Source organism: Bufo bufo, chromosome 1, assembly GCF_905171765.1.
Source record: "Bufo bufo chromosome 1, aBufBuf1.1, whole genome shotgun sequence".
In the NCBI taxonomy this organism is placed as follows: domain Eukaryota; kingdom Metazoa; phylum Chordata; class Amphibia; order Anura; family Bufonidae; genus Bufo; species Bufo bufo.
Genome location: NC_053389.1, coordinates 56,931,841 through 56,946,598, shown reverse-complemented (window position 1 = coordinate 56,946,598; position 14,758 = coordinate 56,931,841). Strand labels below are relative to the sequence as shown.

At 48.2% G+C, this 14,758-nt stretch overlaps 1 protein-coding gene across 4 annotated transcripts in view; it reads right to left on the bottom strand.

The window, feature by feature from the left end:
* Positions 1 to 10,160, bottom strand: part of C2CD2L (C2CD2 like) — a 55,259-nt gene extending 45,099 nt beyond the window's left edge. For all 4 annotated transcript variants that reach the window (XR_005777634.1, XM_040424877.1, XM_040424891.1 and 1 more), the window contains exon 1: positions 9,797 to 10,160. Coding sequence is in view for 3 of the 4 variants with exons in the window: in XM_040424877.1 (XP_040280811.1) it covers positions 9,797 to 10,048 (252 nt within the window). In the remaining variant the exon portion in view is untranslated. The remainder of the gene's footprint in view (positions 1 to 9,796) is intronic.
* Between the last annotated feature and the right edge of the window lie 4,598 nt (positions 10,161 to 14,758).

Sequence of the window (14,758 nt, the reverse complement as noted above, 5' to 3'; positions counted from 1 at the left end):
GGGTCACTTTACGAGGCATGGTGACGAGAACCCCGAGAAGTCTGACTTTACTGGATAAAAAAAAAAAAAACAAAGATCATGTTAAAGGGCATCTGTCAGCAGTTTTGTCCCTATGACTCTGTCTGACCTGTTACATGTGCGCTTGGCAGCTGAAGGCATCTGTGTTGGTCCCATGTTCATATGTGTCTGCATTGCTGAGAAACATGAAGTATTAATCTGTGCAAATGAGCCGTTACCATTACACCTAGGGGCTCCTCTCTCTGCAATGGGCACACCCTCGGCTTTTTGACAGGGTCAGGTGTGATGACGTTATCACTGCCTGGTCCTGTCAAAATGGAGAGGGAGCGGCAGTTAGAGAGAGCAGAGCCTCCAGGTGTAATGACAACGCCCCCGTTGCTCCTAGAGGCTCATTTGCATATAATAAAACCTAATTTCTCTCAGTAATGCGGGCACATATGAACATAGGACCAACACAGATGTCTTCAGCTGCCAAGCGCACATGTAACAGGTCAGCCAGTGTCATAGGGACAAAACTGCTGACAGATGCTCTTTAAGTTTTACAGTATGGGTTATTACAACTACGAATACCAATGATGTGTGCTATTAATTACTACTAGTTTCAGGATTGCACAATGTTTTCTTGACCACACCGTCATGCAGAATTCCTCCCAAGGAACGCAACAGAACTTAAAGGGAATCTTTCACCAGTGACCTCCCTATCCAAATGTTTGCACAGACACATCTGTGTTAATCTGATTAAAACGCAGATTTTGTTTTGTTGATCCGAGGCTCTGTTCCTTAGTGATTTTTTTTTTTTTAATAAACAATTTAGGCCTTTGGGGCAATGAGGGCAACTTCATTGCTCCTGTTGCACCAAAGCTCTGCTCCCTTCTGTGGCCAGCCCCTCCCTCGTTGCTTTCCTACTGCCTGGCCCTGTCAAAGCAGTGAGGGAGGGGCTGGCCACAAAGGAGCGGAGTTTGGGTGCCACAAGCGCAATGGTGACGCCCTAGTTGCACCAAAGGCCTAATTTGCATATTAAGAAAACGTATCCTAAAGCCTCATGCAGACGTCCGTGGAACACGGTCCGTGAGATACCGGACTGGCATTGCAGGAGCGCACGGCGTCATAGCAACCAAGGACTCCGTGCGCTCCTGCAATGCCAGTCCGGTATCTCACGGACCGTGTTCCACGGACATCTGCATGAGGCTTAACTCGGGAGCGGAGCCTCGGATCCACAGCCTGTTTTAATCAGGTGAACCACAGCTATGTGTCTATTCAAACAGCTGGAAAGGGAGGTCGCTGGAGCAATGGTGATCAGATTAAATAGAACCGACAGGCTTCCTATTTGAGCCTAAAAGGAGGAACCCGCCTCCTCGCGGACCAAAACAACGGCCGTGTGCATGAGGCCTAACAGACATGTCAGGAGAGGGGATGGGTCCTCTTTAAAGTGCTGCAGCCCCTCACTCCCAGCAGTCGGACCCCCACGATCAGCCGGTGATGGCATATACTGACAGGAGTAATAGAATGAGCGGCTACGTAAAGTGTCAGGGAGCAAGAAACTGCTGTCAAAACAGAAAGAACGTGCAGCCATGTCATTTGCTTAACAAAAATAAGTTCACCTAAGTGGAAAAAGAGAGAAAGACAAGTGACGTGTATGTGTGATCCAGAGACGCCACCCCCGAGTCTGGCACCAGTACGGTATGGACTGCCGCGGGGCCATATCACCGCTATCTACCATCCTATGATAAGGCTGTTCGGGCACCCAGTGCACATTGGTGTACATACATACCGCACTGTGGTGATCAGTGCTGCCTTGCAGTACTGAAATTGTGAGCTCAATTCTGACTAAGGTCTCATGCACATGACCGTAGGCATTTTGCGGTCCGCAAAATACAGATGACGTCCGTGTGCATTCCGTATTTTGAGGAACGGAACAGCCGGCCCCTGATAGAACAGTCCTATCCTCATCTAATGTCGACAATAGGACATGTTCTATTTTTTTTTGGAACAGAATTACGGAAACGGAAGGCACACGGAGTAACTTCCGTTTTTGTTTTTTTGCGGACCCGTTGAAATGAATGGTTCAGCATACGGTCTGCGAAAAAAAAAAAAGAGAACGGAACGGACGCAGAAAGAAACTACGTTCGTGCGCATGAGTCCTAAGGCTTTGTGTACACGACCGCCTCCGTATTTCAGTGCTCGAACAATGTATCTGCAGAATACGGATCCCTTCCGTGTGCATTGTCCATTTTGCTCACTCCCTTCAATAGAAAGGGCTATTTTCATCTGCAAAACGGACTGGAACAGGATATCTTCTATAATTTGCAGAACAGAAAAATGCGTACAGTATATGGATGAATATAGCTGGGTGCACGCGACCCAAGGAAGACATTTGTGCTCACCTCTCCATTTGTGTTCAGTTGAACGGAATTAAACTACAATACCATACCCAACCTGAGGTCACGTGAGGCGCCGTTCACGAAATAACGCATGAACCCAATTGATAATTGTCCTAAGGCCTCATGCACATGGCCGTTCCCTGCAGCGGGCCGGACCCATTAAACTTGAATGGGTCCGTGGTATGTCTGAACTGCAAAAATAATATAATATGTCAATTTTTTGCGGTGCAGAACCACGGAAGCACTCCGTAGTGCTTCCGGTGTGCCGTTCCGTGACTTCGTCCTGCATCTCCGGAATTGCGGACCCATTCAAGTGAATGGATCCCCATCCGTGATGCGGGGTACACACGGCCAGCAGGTGTGGATTGCCGACCCGCCGTTTGCGGGCAACAATACGGCCATGGCCACCCAATGGCCGTGTGCATGAGGCCTAATCCTGGAGATTTATCACTGCTTTTACACCCTGGGGCCCAGCAGGAGGGGACTGATTTACTGCAATTTAGGCCAGGAACCAGAGGCCTGTGCATATTAAAAGGGACATCTAGGAATCGGGATGTTAATGGCCCATCTTCAGGATAGATCAATATGATTTTGCAAGGGTCTGACACCCCTCTCTTGCCCCCACTATAAAATGTACGGCGCTGTGCTTAGTATTGCAGGTAGCGACCTCTTTAAAAAGCTGATCGGCACGGGCATTGGGAAGCTGACCCCCACCGATCTCATATTGATGACCTATCCTGAGGATGTAGCCATCATGTGCAGGAGACCTTGTACCGTTATGTCAGATCTCAGCAGAGTGGCGCAGGCAGGGGCAGGAGCAGCAATGCGCTATGAAGACTAGAGCTCCTGCCTGTGCCCACTCTGCTGTCTTTTGCAGAGCGGCACAGGCATGATCAGCCATGTGCGCTCCTGCCAGTAAAGCGCTCACTGCGGCCCCACAGTGGGGTCCGTACACTGCGCGGATTCCAAAGCGCTATAGACATCTCAACTTTAGGTGCTTATCTCGCAAGTAAAATAGGGGGGGGGGGGAAAAAATATAAAAATAAAAGTAGGTTACCAAAATTGCTTATAGGACGGTTAGAATGTTTTTTAATAAAATTGCTCAAAAGGTCGGTTACACTTTAAAAGTAAAAGTCCGCTAACGAGCCGCGTGCCCTGCAGCAGGGATTGGAAAAACCTCTGACCCGGCCGTTAAAACCTTTAAATCACTGCAGCATGATCAAAGACGACACTCTTTGATCAGGGCACCGTGTCATACCGACATAAAAAATTTTTTTTAAAAAAAGGATAATCTACAGGTTAAAAAATAAAAATACAAAAAAATAATAAATTTTCTTTTGCATACATCACATAAAAGCACAAAACCTTGACCACGACCATAATTGAAAAGCATGCAATATGAGCAGTAAAATAAAAAAAGTTTCTACAAGCCCAAAATGTGCTAAAAAAAATAAAATACAATTTCTCAGCATAAATCAAGGCCTCATATGGTCAAATAAAAACAAAAAACAGAGCAGTGGTATGCCTGTGTGATCACTGCACCATTCACTCTGCAGGAGGCGACGCTCGGCTATTCTACATCAGTGGAGAAGGTGGTCACGCGTGCGCTCCACTGACACAGGTGACTTGCTGACCCCCAACGCTTGTGATCTATGGGGGGTCCCAGTAGTCAGCCCCCCAGCAACTGTACATTTATCACCTTTCATGTGATAATGGGAAAACCTAGAGACGCAGCCTTCATAGTAAAATATGGGCAAAATGCAAGGAGGAATTGTATCTAGAATAAAGATGTCACCCAGGACACCACCGCACTACTCGCTCACACAAGCATTTCGGCAGCCCAGACCCACCAGTCTCCTCTTCCATCCTTGTGGGCCCGGCCACTAAAATGGCTCCTTTTTTTGGCAGCACTGCCCCCCCCCCCCCCTTCCCCATCTTTTAGAAGGGCCAGCATGTCTTCCACAGCCAATAAATGTCCACTTTCCCTGTGGGAAGTTGCCTGAGCAATAGGTTCTAGTTCACTAGTTCCGGCAAAGGTTTGCCATTTCTCGTTAGTCTGCCCGGGTCCAGACTTCTGCCCATTTCCTGGATTTTGACACTTTTCTGCCTATCCTGACCTTGGATTCTTAGCGGATTGCACGTACTATGCCTTTCACGACCTCAGCCTGTCTCCGACTACAGTCCTGCCTGATACTTCAGCGTTATGCACCCTGTGGGTCAGCAGTCACTTGAACAGAGACTACTCCAGTAGCAGCCTGGTGGTTCCCCTGCAGTGGAGTCCAGATCCTTGTAAAGGGATTAAAGAGTGAAGACCAAAAGGAAGGGAGGGGCACTCAGCAGCCCAAAGACAAACCTGTTCAAGTGACATAGTGGCTCCACATCCAGTGCATGACACCCGGGACGCCTGATCTGCACAGCACGCCCTGGATGCCCAGCAGTTTACAAGGTGCAGATGTGAAGTATGTTCTGCGTCCACTGCTCAGTGATGATGTCACTCATTTGTGAAGATGGACAAATCTAATAATGTAAAGGGCAGCGCTGACCAGGAAGCCTAATGAATATCTATGAAATGTAATTCCACACGTAGGAGGGCAGCCACCTCCAATAAACCCGGGATTATAGGACTGGCAGAGCCTGGTACAGGGATAATCCGCCCAGGACCCCTGTGAAATCATGAAATACGAGGCTGACCGGTCAAGAAACCACAGAGCTGATAACTGCTTCGTTGCCAGGGTCCCATACCGGAGCCCTGTATGGCGGCACTCTATGGTCCCTTTTGTCTAGAATTACAGAGCTATAGGATCCCTGTGTGGGCGCATATCTTTTCTAGGATTAGATTCAGTATATATGTTGGGCCGAGTTCGCATCACCATTTATTTTTCCAATCTTCTGAAGAAAAATAAAAAATAAAAACGGATCCTATAGATAAACGAATCCTGAGCATCAGTTATGTACATTTGGCATCAGTTTTAGCCATTTCTGCCTCAGATAGTTTTTTTTAGGCGGATTTCAGATGGAAATGGCTACACTTGCGTTCTGAGGATTCGGAAGGCAGTTCTGCCGCTGGAACTGCCTGCCGGATCCGGAAATCCGTATGCAAACAGATATCATTGGTAGACTGATCCGGGTGCGGATCCATCTGACAAATGCATTGAAATTCTGGATCCATCTCTCCGGTGTCATCTGGAAAAACAGATCCGGTATTTTCGGATCCGCTGCGGTATTTTCTCCGGCCAAATACCGTAAAGGGACTGAACTGAAGACATCCTGAACGGATTGCTCTCCAGTCAGAATGCATTAGGATAAAACTGAAGAGTTTTTTTCCGGTATTCAGCCCCTAGGACGGAACTCAATGCTGGAAAAGAATAACGCTAGTGTGAAAGTACCCTAAAAACAGATGGCAAATGTGCCTAACTGATGCTCAGGATCTGTTTTTTTTTTCCAGTTCTTCAGAAACGGTGATGTGAAGCCAGCCTTACCAACTGACGGGCGGCGAGAACTGGGACCATCAGGTCAGTACAGGTAGTACCGCCACTAGGGGCCCAACCTCTAATCACCTGCTGTACATGGGAGCGCCATATTTCTGGGGCACAAGTTCCACTTTTTACGACACAGAAGTGGGCGAGGCTGAGAGCGACCTTATTTTTATTTTTTCATTTCTCCAGCTTAAAAAGGTTATGCACCCCTTGGTTGGAACTGCGAATAAAAGCTTACTTACCTGCTTCCTGGTGCCCCAACCTCTGCTGCGCTCCCAGGACGTAAACTTCCATTTTGACGCCGACACAGCGGTGACCAGCTCCCCTTGCGGCATGTGAAATGGTCACATGAAGCAAAAAAAAAAAAGTCCAAAACCCCTTTAGGCTGGGTTCACACGAGCGTGTCCGGATTAGGTCCGGATGCGTCCCGGTGTATTGCAGCAAACACGCGCGAGTAGGAACGCAATTGCAGTCAGTTTTGACTGCGATTGCGTTCCGATGTTCAGTTTTTATCGCGCGGGTGCAATGTGTTTTGCACACGCGTGATAAAAAACCGACTGTGGTACCCAGACCCAAACTTCTTCACAGAAGTTCAGGTTTGGGTTAGGTGTTGTGTAGGTGTTATTATTTTCCCTTATAACATGGTTATAAGGGAAAATAATATTCTGAATACAGAATGCTTAGTAGGTGATCAATTGAGGGTTAAACTCACATTCTCCTCTTGATCGCGTAGTTCCCGGTCTCTTCTTTACTTCTTTAATGATGGTGATGTACCATGTGATTGGACCATGTGATCTGACATCACCACAGGTCCTTTAGCCCACAGCTCATCATTAAAGAGGTAAAGAAGAGACCGGGAACTACGCGATCAAGAGGAGAAGGGGAGTTAATTTTTTTATTTTTTTTTAACCCTCAATTGATCACCTACTAAGCATTCTGTTTTCAGAATGCTATTATTTTCTTATAAGGGAAAATAATACAGTGAATAGACTGTCACCTAGCAATCATGTGTGAAAATCGCACCGCATCCGCACTTGCTTGCGATTTTCACGCAACCCCATTCACTTCTATGGGGCCTGCATTGCGTGAAAAACGCAGAATATGGAGCATGCTGCGATTTTCACGCAACACACAAGTGATGCGTGAAAATCACCGCTCATCTGAACAGCCCCATTGAAATGAATGGGTCGGGATTCAGTGCGGGTGCAATACGTTCACCTACCGCATTGCACCCGCGCGGAAATCTCGCCCGTGTGAGCGCAACCTAATGAAACAGATCATGAAATCCAGGAGGTTGCACTACCCGAGAACGATCGATACACCTACACTGGGGGTCAGAGGGGCTCATACTAAGCTACGGGGGCCCTATGAGATCGGTGTCCTCCCCGCATAGCATCTCTCCGATGTGCCGTCAGTTTCTCCCCCGAGAAACCCTTTAGGCTATGACTGCACACAGACATTGGTCATGAGACACCGAGATCACAAGGCTCCACGGAGACATCATGAATACCGGGTGCGATCACATGACAGGCGTGGATTTTTTTTTTTTAAAGTTATAAAAATAAATTGCTTTTTGGACACAGATTGCAAAACACAAGCACCTCTCCCAGCCTGGGGATCCATGTAATTTGGGGGCGACTGACACACTAGCGCACGTATCCGCAATGTTTTTCTCCGGTCAAAAAGAATGAAAACCGGAGACAAACGGGGAGCAGGAGGCTCAGAATAAGAATGCGTTTACATGTCTGTGTCTGATGACATCGGTGACAAGAGGTGGTTCATCCACGAAGGATCTGTGTTCGGATGAAAATCTCTTTTCAGAGCATCTTCTTGACCAAACGTAAAACGGCACCAGTGTCGTGTCCGTGGTTTTCACAGACACCTAGTGGGAGGTTTATCAAAACTGCTGTAAAGGAAAACTGGCTTAGTTGCCCCTAGCAGCCAATCAGATTCCACCTTTCATGTTTCAGAGCTCCTTTGGAAAATGAAAGGAGGAATCTGATTGGTCGCTATGGACAACTAAGCCAGTTCTACTTTACAGCAGTTTAGATAAAACCTAATCCCGGACAAAAGGATCGACGGTCCATGGCAAACCGCTGATGTGTGATAACACAGATGAGAGTCAGTGGATGCGCGAGACCACGGACAGCACACGTCCGTGATTCACCCACGTGTGGAAGAGGCCGAAGGCAAGCAAACAAGTAGGGATTAAACAGCCATTTCCCCCCCCCCCCACTTTGCTGCTGCTTTGACAGCAACGCAGAACGTGAACAAGTCCTTAAAGTGTTTGTCACCAGAAATAGCTAAATTAAACTGGCTGATATCAGCTGAACCCAACGAGCCTATTCCTAGTTTTATCCGTTACTCCATAAATGTAACTTTTATAATATTCAAATTATCCTCTAGGATCCAGGATCCGTTCTCCCTCCGAGTCTTGATTGACAGGACCAGGCAGCGTTCACATCCTCCTGCCGGCCCTGAGTGCTGGGTAAATCTCGCGCCTGCGCCACGTCGTTCAGCATTTGGCGCAGGCATAGTGAAGGAAGGACGCTCACTGGCTACCGACTTCCTTACTGCGCTGAATACTGCACGGAGCAGGATTTACCCAGCACTCAGGGCCGGCCGATGTGAACGCTGCCTGGCCCTGTCAATCAAGACTCGGAGGGAGGTGACAGAACAGAGCCTCTAGGAGAGAATTTGCGTATTATAATAGTTACATTTATGGAGTAACAGGATAAAACTAGGAATAGGCTCGTTAGGTTCAGCTGACATTAGGCTACTTTCACACTAGCGTTATTCTTTTCCGGCATAGAGTTCCGTCAAAAGGGCTCTATGCCGGAGAAGAACTGATCAGGCATATCCCAACGCGTTCTGAATGGATAGAAAACCGTTCAGTTTGCATCAGTACGTTCAGTCACCATCAGGCGTTTTGGCCGGACATAATACCGCAGCATGCTGCTGTATTATGTCCGGCCAAAATGCCTGATCAGTTGCCAGAATGCCGTTTCCGGCATTAATTCCCATTGACTTGCATTAGTGCCGGATCCCGCATTGCAAAACGACTGAAGGAAAACTGTGAAAAAGACCGCAAGATGGATCTGTCCAGCCGCATGACAAGCGGATCAGGCAGGAAGCTCCGACGACAGAACCGCCTGCCGGATCACACTAACGCTGATGTGAAAGTACCCTCAGCACATCGCTAATATCAGCCAGTTTAATTTAGGCATTTCTGGTGACAAAAACCCCTTTAAAGGGTTTTCCGAGATTTTAATACTGATCACCCACCAGATACTTATGCAGAGGATAGGTTGAGGTCCGACACCTGGGACCCCCACCGAACTCCTGTGAGGGTCGCGAGCGCCGTACATAGTATAGCGGCTGTGCTTGGTATCGCACTCAGCTCCATTCACCCCACTGGGGCTGAGCTGCAACTAGATCACGTGACCAATGGGGGGGGGGGATTTCAGTCCAGAACTTTGCACCCATGCCAGTCAGCCGTTCAGATGCAGCACCCTCCACACTAGGACCCCTGCTGACCACCAAGTACAGGCTCTGACTGGCCCACAGGGGAATCCCCCGGTGGGCCCCTGAGCAAGGTGGGCCCCTAGTCTCCCACCCCCAGCACAAGTGGCACATAACACAGTAGACTTACTGCACTAATTATATATATATTTATTCTATGTACAGCACCTCAACCAGCCTATGTTCATATAAAAAAAACTTGTTAGATTATTATATTTGAATGTATCCGTAGAGTGGGCCACCAAAATAAATTTTACTGGTGCGCCCTAGGTACCCCAGTCCGACACTGATCCAGCGAGTTATCACTAAAGTCTGGACAAGCCCTTTAAATAGTCGTGCAACAGCAGAGAAACCTTGCACTTGCCCCACAGAGCCCGCAGCCGTCCCCCGCACACTCACCCGGCTCCTGAGCGCCTCCCGGTTCAGCGCTTGCGCCCAGGCTCGGCCCCAGCTGTCCCGTATGGAGGGGAAGCCGCAGAGGGCCCCGAGCAGCCCCCGGGCGCCGGGCTGTGCTGGACGGAACCACCGTGTCACCTGCAGTAACCAGGCCAGCACCGTCAGCAGAGAGGCCGCAAACAGGAGCAGCAGCGCGGCGAAGCCAAGCCCAGAGCCCGCAGGCAGCACCGCCGGAGAGCCTGGGTCCCCCTCCATCCTGGCCGGGCCGCACGAAGGTCACACGGAGCTCAGGACATGGCCGCCCGGTCCGTGGGCTCCACAGCAGCGGCACCTGTCTGCTATAATAACACAGCCGTCCTCCGAGACCACGCCCCCGGCCCCGCCCCTCGTACGCTGTCCCTGTCAGTACGTGCGGTGTATACGATCACAGGGCCGTCTTCCCGAGACCACGCCCTCGGCCCCGCCCCTCGTAGCCTGTTACTTTCCATATGTGCGGCGTATACTTGTATCCGCTACGTGTGGGCGTGATACGGAGGCGGGGCCTTCTACACAGGGTTTTCTAGAATGGAAGTCATTCATTCTGCAGAGATACATATACACGTATACTGGTGGAGCCGCATGGCAGGGATATAAAGAGACTGCGCCTATAGAAAGAGGCTGATATCTAGAGACTGCACCTATAGAAAGAGACTGCACCTATAGAAAGAGACTGCACCTATATGAAGACTGAAGAGTGCTATATATAGACTGCACCTATAGAAAGAGACTGATATCTAGAGACTGCACCTATATGAAGACTGAAGAGTGCTATATATAGACTGCACCTATAGAAAGAGACTGCTATATAGAGACTGCACCTATATGAAGACTGCTATATAGAGACTGCACCTATATGAAGACTGCTATATAGAGACTGCACCTATAGAAAGAGACTGCACCTATAGAAAGAGACTGCACCTATATGAAGACTGAAGAGTGCTATATATAGACTGCACCTATAGAAAGAGACTGCTATATAGAGACTGCACCTATAGAAAGAGACTGCACCTATAGAAAGAGACTGCACCTATATGAAGACTGAAGAGTGCTATATATAGACTGCACCTATAGAAAGAGACTGCTATATAGAGACTGCACCTATATGAAGACTGCTATATAGAGACTGCACCTATATGAAGACTGCTATATAGAGACTGCACCTATATGAAGACTGCTATATAGAGACTGCACCTATAGAAAGAGACTGCACCTATATGAAGACTGAAGAGTGCTATATATAGACTGCACCTATAGAAAGAGACTGATATCTAGAGACTGCACCTATAGAAAGAGACTGCACCTATATGAAGACTGAAGAGTGCTATACATAGACTGCACCTATAGAAAGAGACTGATATATAGAGACTGCACCTATATGAAGACTGCTATATAGAGACTGCACCTATATGAAGACTGCTATATAGAGACTGCACCTATATGAAGACTGCTATATAGAGACTGCACCTATAGAAAGAGACTGATATCTAGAGACTGCACCTATAGAAAGAGACTGATATCTAGAGACTGCACCTATATGAAGAGACTGCACCTATATGAAGAGACTGATATATAGAGACTGCACCTATATACAGAGACTGATATATAGAGACTGCACCTATATACAGAGACTGATATCTAGAGACTGCACCTATAGAAAGAGACTGATATCTAGAGACTGCACCTATATGAAGAGACTGATATATAGACTGCACCTATATGAAGAGACTGATAGATATAGACTGCACCTATATACAGAGACTGATATATAGAGACTGCACCTATAGAAAGAGACTGATATCTAGAGACTGCACCTATATGAAGAGACTGCACCTATATGAAGAGACTGATATATAGAGACTGCACCTATATACAGAGACTGATATATAGAGACTGCACCTATATACAGAGACTGATATCTAGAGACTGCACCTATAGAAAGAGACTGATATCTAGAGACTGCACCTATATGAAGAGACTGATATATAGAGACTGCACCTATATACAGAGACTGATATCTAGAGACTGCACCTATATGAAGAGACTGATAGATATAGACTGCACCTATATACAGAGACTGATATATAGACTGCACCTATATGAAGAGACTGATAGATATAGACTGCACCTATATACAGAGACTGATATATAGAGACTGCACCTATAGAAAGAGACTGATATCTAGAGACTGCACCTATATGAAGAGACTGCACCTATATGAAGAGACTGATAGATATAGACTGCACCTATATGAAGAGACTGATAGATATAGACTGCACCTATATACAGAGACTGATATATAGAGACTGCACCTATATGAAGAGACTGATAGATATAGACTGCACCTATATACAGAGACTGCACCTATATAAAGAGACTGCCCCTATATAGACAGCACCTAACTATGGGATAGTACAGACACACTGAGTCTCTCGGCCATATATTCCCATTATCAGGATAAACCGTTGACCAGCGCTGGCCCTTCTTCTGTCGACCTGTGTTCACACTGTCCGTTACCTTCAGTGCAGAGCTGCCCCCATGTTATTTCTCCAGGGATCCCTGCCCTGCACCCCCCAACACCAAGGGCACCCCACCACCATCAGGCAGGAGACCCCCCAAAACCAGGGTGTGCCCCAAGAGGAACATTGGGCCCCTCCACACAACTGTGAGCGCCAGAGAGGGGCCAATGCCACCACGAGTAATACTATCTCATAAGCACTACTACTCCCATCCTCTTCACCTCACGCCCCCTTGGGGCCATTGCAGGAATATAGATAAGTAATAGACAGGCAGGGTCGGACTGGGGTGCTGGGGCCCACCAATACAGTTCGTTCTAGGGGCCCACTGTAAAGCTACATGCAAATACCTGCTCACAACAGCAGCAAGACCCTAAAGATGATTGATGATGGGGTCCCTGCAGGAACTTAGAGGAGGCAAGAGGGGAAGAGGATGCTGGCGGCCTCCATAGCTATTAGTCACTTCAGGCCCCTGATGCCTCTATAATAATAAACTGGGCAGTCTCTTTCACCTAAAATCACCATTATATAACATCAGGATCCCCAGGGCAGGCCGGAGGGGTGAAAGGGGAGGGTTTCGTATGAAAAGCGACGAGGGGCCTGGGCAACGGCCGCATGAACGCCGCCCCTGGGCACCTATAGAAGCTAATTAACATATTGAATAAAAGTGAAGGTAGCATTCTAATATGGGGAATGGGGGGTACTATCTCTCCTTAGGGAGAGAGCGCCTTAATCAGTGTGAGGAGACTTATAGGCCATGCCTGCTCCTCTGGAATTCTGGAGGGAAGGGATGCAAACGAGCTCCTAACAAGCTCTGCCTCCGACGCCACCAGATGTAAGGCAGCGATCCTATAAGTCAGTGTTCAGCTCCTAAAATAAGCCTTGAGACATGACTTGGATGTTAAATAAGGCTACTTTCACACTTGCGGCAGAACGGATCCGACAGGCTATTCACCATGTCGGATCCGTCCTTCCGCTATTTCACCGTGCCGCCAGACCGCCGCTCCGTCTTCATTGACTATAATGGGGACGGGGGCGGAGCTCCGGCGCAGCACGGCGGTGCACGGCGAAAGCCGCCGGACTAAAAAGTCGGACATGCAGGACTTTTTAGTCCGGCAGCTTTCACCGTGCTGCGCCGGAGCTCTGCCCCCATCCCCATTATAGTCAATGGGGACGGAGCGGCGGTCCGGCGGCACGGCGAAATAGCAGAAGGACGGATCCGACATGGTGAACAGCCTGTCGTATCCGTCCTGCCGCAAGTGTGAAAGTAGCCTAAGCCAGCACCTAATCTAGTAAATCCTGCGGAGTGCTTCTCCTGAGAACGCAGAGATGGTTGAATGCAATGGTGAAGCGGGGAGCTATCACCATTCACCGCCTAGTGCTCTCCCCAGCAGCATGTGCAATGTGGTGACATTATCCTGCCTGCTGATGGGGAGAGCATGACGGGCTCTGTATAGGGGGTACTAAGGGGGCATAACTACTATGTGGTGGCCCTAGGAGGCCATAACTACTGTGTGGGGGTACTAATGGGGTATAACTACTGTGTGGGTGTACTAAGGGGGCATAACTACCTTGTGGGGGCACTAAGAGGCCATAACTACTGTGTGGGGGTACTAATGGGACATAACTACTGTGTGGGGGTACTAAGGGGACATAACTACTATGTGGTGGCCCTAGGAGGCCATAACTACTGTGTGGGGGTACTAATGGGGTATAACTACTGTGTGGGGGTACTAATGGGGTATAACTACTGTGTGGGGGCACTAAGGTGCTTCACTACTGTATAGGGGGTAATAAGGGTGCATAACTACTGTGTGGGTGTACTAAGGGGGCATAACTACCTTGTGGGGGCACTAAGAGGCCATAACTACTGTGTGGGGGTACTTAGGGGACATAACTACTTTGTGGGGGCACTAAGAGGCCATAACTACTGTGTGGGGATACTAAGGGGCATAACTACTTGTGGGGGCACAAATAGGGCAATTTACTGTGTGGGGGCACTAAGGGGACTGGGCAGGATTGGGTGTGTATAGATATGCACTGGGTGGAGTAAGAGGAGGGGCTTAATGTAAAAAAATGTCTTCCCTCCTAGGGATTTCCCTCTCTCATGGGGATTTTCAAAAGTTGGGAGGTATGTTGTGGCACAAATACAAACTGTGACACAGATAGCCTGATAAAAGGGGGGATCTCCCACACTTCTGAGAGAGTCAGCAAATCTAAAAAGACATGAAAGAGAACGAATCTCCCGCATGTTGTTTCAGGGACCTAATATAGGTGATGCCAAAACAAGACCCCAAAGTGGGAATGCGACACCTCATCATGACCTTGAAAAAAAAAGCCATTCAAATCTTTAAAATTCTGCATTTGGCAACTCAAAAGTGGGCAAAACGTATAGGGGTTGTCCCACAAAAAA